The 5,337-nt window shown below is 31.3% G+C and overlaps 2 protein-coding genes across 3 annotated transcripts in view; one reads left to right on the forward strand and one right to left on the reverse strand.

Moving 5' to 3' along the window:
* The window catches only part of LOC108695076 (folylpolyglutamate synthase, mitochondrial), a 2,749-nt gene extending 2,057 nt beyond the window's left edge, over positions 1-692 (reverse strand). The window contains exon 1 of one of the 2 annotated variants that reach the window (XM_018204824.1): positions 102-692. In XM_018204824.1, coding sequence (XP_018060313.1) covers positions 102-179 — 78 coding nt within the window. In that variant the 5' untranslated portion in view covers positions 180-692. The remainder of the gene's footprint in view (positions 1-101) is intronic. The other variant, XM_018204826.1, reaches the window with a different exon arrangement.
* Positions 693-3,017: 2,325 nt separating this feature from the next.
* LOC108684065 (E3 ubiquitin-protein ligase RNF14-like) overlaps positions 3,018-5,337 on the forward strand; it is a 12,076-nt gene continuing 9,756 nt past the window's right edge. Inside the window, exon 1 of the mRNA XM_018188101.1 lies at positions 3,018-3,452. The gene's annotated coding sequence lies outside the window, so the exon portion shown is untranslated. The remainder of the gene's footprint in view (positions 3,453-5,337) is intronic.

Genomic DNA, 5,337 nt, shown 5'->3' on the forward strand with positions numbered 1-5,337 from the left:
TAATTATAACAAAAATTTTCGATTTTTTAATAAATGCAATAAATTAAAAGGCAATAGAAAATTATGAGACAAGAAAAAAGGCGATTACCAAATGTATTTACCTCGTAAGAGGATCCATTAATATGGGCAGAACGACTCAGAAATGTATTGTGCGTCATTCTCCTCAGCAAAGTAAACATCGAGATGTAGTTGTGTAATCATATAAGAAACGATAAGATGCGAGTTTTTTTAATCGTTTTATCAAAATTCGAGTCATGCACATGACATGAAATAACTAAAGGCACATTGCTGGGAAGGAAGTTGAACTACAACCAAATATTTCTGGAACGATGTTTCAAGTTCTTTTCTCAAAATATTGATGCGAAAATTAAGTCTATCGATTGAAAAAGTCAGAATCCAGTGAAAAGATTCTCTAAGTAATTCCGTGAATTTCTCGCAGATAATTCCGTGAAATGTTCCCATTATTATGTAAAAATTTGTGGATAACCTTGCGTTTAGTTGCTTGAAGTTTAACTCTTCGTATTTCTATTCGAACATTACATTGCAAGATTCGTCGAAAGTTAAAATGCAGAATTTTGGATTATACTGAAACGCGATTTAAAATAATATAATTTTTTTCAGATAAATCATCAATTTTAATCATTCGGTCACGTGTTCAACACAAGTGCATGATATGCGCAGTAACATGCATTTTCCCGCCACAAGCGATGACACGACACATGACGGCATACGTTTGTAAGGGGAGCACAAACTCTTGCATAATACATAATACATAAAGCCTTAAACACAATGCCAAGGAATAGCGATAGGAATAACACGATTTCAACCTATCAGAAATTAGATACACTGGAATATACACTTTCTGATAGGTTGAAATCGTGTTATTCCTATCGCTATTGCTATTCCTTGGTGTTTAACACGTAATACATAAGAAAATGTATCAATCAACGTCCTTCGTTTCTTTCTTTTCCATAAAATAAAGAATTCAGATTGGTTAAATTTCTTATGCATAAAACATGAGGCTATAAGAAAATAGCTGCGTTTGGTAATGCAAATCTGAGGCGTCGGAGTGCTCTTTTTCTACAGTGCACGTGACATATGCTATAATATAAGAGCATTCCGACGCTTCAGATTTGCATTACCAAACGCAGCTAATCAACCAATCAGAGTTCTTTATTTCATGAAAAGGAAAGAAATAAAGGATTTTAATTGATTCATTTCCTTATGCATTATGCAAAACTGTGTCTGTGCTGCGGCTTTTAAGATACAGCACAATAAAACGAATAAGAAATAAAGATTTCAACCTATTAGAAATTAGATACATTGAAATACACAGTTTCTGATAGGTTGGAATCGTTATTTCTTATTTCTAATTCCTTATTCCTCCTATTGTGACTGCACCATTATAGGCCATTACGTCAACTCTGATTAACTAATCGACGGTTAATCTATTGGAATTGGCCAATCATAACTGTTAAATATGATTAGTCAATTTCTATGGACTAATCGTCGATCAAAGAGTTGGTTAAAGTGCCTTTCTTATTGACATTCAATCATTTTTAATATCAAAATAGATCACATAATAATTGATGAATATCAAGCGTTAATTTTTATCACATAATTTGTTTGACGTTAAAAATGAGCGCTTAGTATCGATGTTCATTTTCAAAATAAATAACATGATCAAAATTAACGCTTGACATTCGTCAATTTTGATCACATGATCCTTTTTATCGCTGAAATAGCCGGTTTAAGTGATCCGCGAAAATTTACCTTATCACATGACTTATTTTGGCGAAAATGAGCGTTGAGTGTCGACATAAAAAGATACCTTAAGAAATCAAAAGCAAGAACCAATCGTATTGAAGAATTTTATAATAATTGCAAAGCAACTTTTTCTGCTGAATGCAATGAGTGCATCTAGAAGCACGACCGTTCACTGAGCTCTTGAATTTGATTGGCATATTCCATTAGATTTAAAAATATAGACCAGAGCTCACTGAGCGCTTAGTGAGCGATTATGCTTCTGACTTCGTTACGCATCTAATGGCTGCATTCAATAGCGGATTCAACAGTTAAGTAAGCGCTCGCTGCTATTGATGTATTCTTCCAGATTTAAAATGCTAATTGAGTGATGTAAAAAAATACACCAATAATAGTGAAACGCTCAACTGTTGAGTTCACTGAACGTTGCCAATCGCTCGACAAGCAGACTAGCAACTTTGCCCAACTTGAATGCGTCTATTAATTTCGGAGCAAGCATTTGATTGGTTGTTCTAATTTAGTCTGTTGTTACTGTTCAATGAAATATCTTTCTCTCTTTTATAATTAAAAATAAATACCTTTTATAGAGTCCTAGAATTGACCAATAAATTCTATTAAATAGCAAATTGCGATTAATCAGTTAAACGCCGATTAAAAACCTGTTGTTCCAATTTTTGATAAATTTTATCTGTTGAGTAAGTAGCAAGATTATCCAATCACATGCGTGAATTACTAAATTTACCTCACAGTTGGTAAAATTTACCAAAAAGTGGAACAATCGGCCCCTAATCGACTAAGAAGTTAGCAATCTAGTACTAATATAGACATCTGTGGAAATACTCGGCTCACTTCAAACTCAAGAGTTGTGAATTAGAAATGTATTCTGTGTATTCCACAATACATGATTTCTGATAGATTGAAATTCTTTTTCTCTGTTCCCTGTTTCCTATTTCTTTCATTGTGCGCAGCTTCTCAGTTTTACTTATGTGTAAATGGAAAACAATAGGACTTTACCTTATATTAAACATGTGCAACTTTATCTTATAAAAAACTATATTTACACGTAATGCGATTGATTAATCAACGAATTAATAACTCCTATTCTTATACTATGATTTGAACTGTCCATACATAGTAGCGCTGGTGAAGTTCTATCTCGTGGTGGGGGACTGGGGGTTGGACATTGCTCCTCTTGTGCTAGTGCTGGCATATATCCCCATCAGTAGTACAGTCCAATCGTGGATAGAACACAAAACGGTTATAACACGTCTTTTCAATGAGTCTCGAAATATGCTTACTCACCGATTGCTTTTTATTTTTGAATCCATAAGACTGCATTCCGATACTTGAATCTAGACTACATTCCGAAATTCATTGAAAACAAAGGTGTGGAAAAATCGATTCGCTGAAAAAAAAAACGTGCAATTCTGTCCACGACTGTATAGGAGGACAAGAGCCCCTATAGACACCCAGCCGATCTGCTCCGTCAATGAATCAAGTTGCTACGTTACTTTACACATGCGCACAAGTTTTCCTATTATGTAGATAAATTCTTATTGAAAAAGAATTCGAATTCCACACTATCTTATTCACACTGTCTCAGGTCAGCAATCAGCAGTTGTATCTCAGAAAGTTCTGGGAAATTCGGAATGCCAGTACTGAATATCCTGAGTGAGCTTCTTTCTTCGGTGAGTTGAACATGTTAACATGTGTTTCTGCCTATTTCCATTAATGTAGATTAACTTTAATCTTGATTTAATTTACTGTCTTTTTCCAGTTCTTAGAATTATCTATGTTCATTTCTATCAACGTAGATTAATTTTAATTTCAGTTTAACTTTTATATTACTATTTGTTTTTTTTTAGTTCTAGAGTTTAGAAAAAGATGAAAAATAATTTGAATCGAGATTAAAGTTAATTTATATAAAAATCGATATTAGTAATATATTGTGTAAATATACAAGTAAACATTGCTATCGGCACGAAGTTTGAAAAGTGAAGTATGCAGAATAAGATATAAACTTTTCAATGATCGCGCGAATAAAAATCGAAGATTTACACAAAACTTATTTGTTTACATTATTAATCTCAAATAACTTTTTTAAATATACTTTTAAATATACTTAAATATACTTTAAATATAATATCATAATATAATATTTAAATATAATATTTAATTATAATATAATTAATATAAATAATCTTTAAATGTAATTAAATTATAATGTTATAATAAAAAAAGCAACTTAATAATAGATTCAACACTAGAAGGATCGAGGTAGCCAATTTGTTCCTCGCGAAATTCAAACTAATATAACTTTTTTCAATTTTACTTCCACGTCATATCCTTTTATAACTTTTCTTAATTTTAATAAAAAAAATTTTCAATTATATAAAATAGTTGAATTTTTATTTAATTCTTTATTTTTTATCTAGAAAGACTGATGGAACCAATTTAGCTCCTTTATCCGGTCCTTCTAGTGTGTTAATTGAAATTAATATTAATAAATTTGTTTCACATATAAGTGCGAAAGTACACGCCACACAGAGAAAAATGATTTTGCTATGTACGCAAAAGAATTGCAAAATTTAATTGTCAAATTTGTTTGTTGTTATAGCAAACAAATTTGCATATTTGATAAATATTTAGTACTTGTTGCAAATAATTTTTGTAGTGAATACAAAAAAGAATATTTGTTACACCTGCAAGTAATTTGCAATCCCTATATTTGCAAATGGAATCCGTTATATGGATTTCCGTTATATGACTATGAACGCTAATAAGATTAGCGTTCATAACAAATTTTTTTCTCTCAAGTCAAGAGAAAGTCATGGGATGACACAATATTTGAGCTTTTTTTCGAATAACAAGGACTAAAGTGATATATCACGTGCATTATACGTGAACTGAAACATACTTTCAATTAATTGTGCATTATCTTCTTTAGCACATGATATGATTCACAAAATAAAGAGATTATTTTGCGATATTACTAAATATGTAATTAATTGCAACAAACGTTATATTAACGATAAACAAAAAGTTGTTAAACATAAAGAAAAGACAATTGTAATTAATATTAAATTAATGTTACTATTATAAGCGTGCTTTTCATTTGATAACACAAGTTGACACAATCGTTCTATCTTTAAGTTTGTTCGCGTGTTCCAACATGTAATATGCTCCTACTACAGCTCTTACTCATTCCAACGCTTCATAGAGTAAGAATGCGGTAGGGGCATGTTGGAGCATGCGACGCAAACAAATCTTCTGAATGTCAACAAGGATAGAACGACGCTTGTGTCCGAAAGCACCCAACCGAAAAGCACCCAATGTATTGCATTAAGGTACAATGCTGATACTCGATACTTATTTTTAGCATCAAAGTAGACATGTAATCAAAACTGACAAATATCAGTTATGACTTATTTTGATGCTGAAAATAAACATCAACCGTCAGAATCTTACAAAGATATCTTTATATTATATTTATATTATATTTATTATTTTTACAATTACATGTTGTTAACATGATTCTCCATAAATTTTCTAAAAATTTCTTTCATATTTAAC

The sequence above is a fragment of the Atta colombica genome, unplaced genomic scaffold (genome assembly GCF_001594045.1).
Source record: "Atta colombica isolate Treedump-2 unplaced genomic scaffold, Acol1.0 scaffold126, whole genome shotgun sequence".
Classification (NCBI taxonomy): Eukaryota; Metazoa; Arthropoda; class Insecta; order Hymenoptera; family Formicidae; genus Atta; species Atta colombica.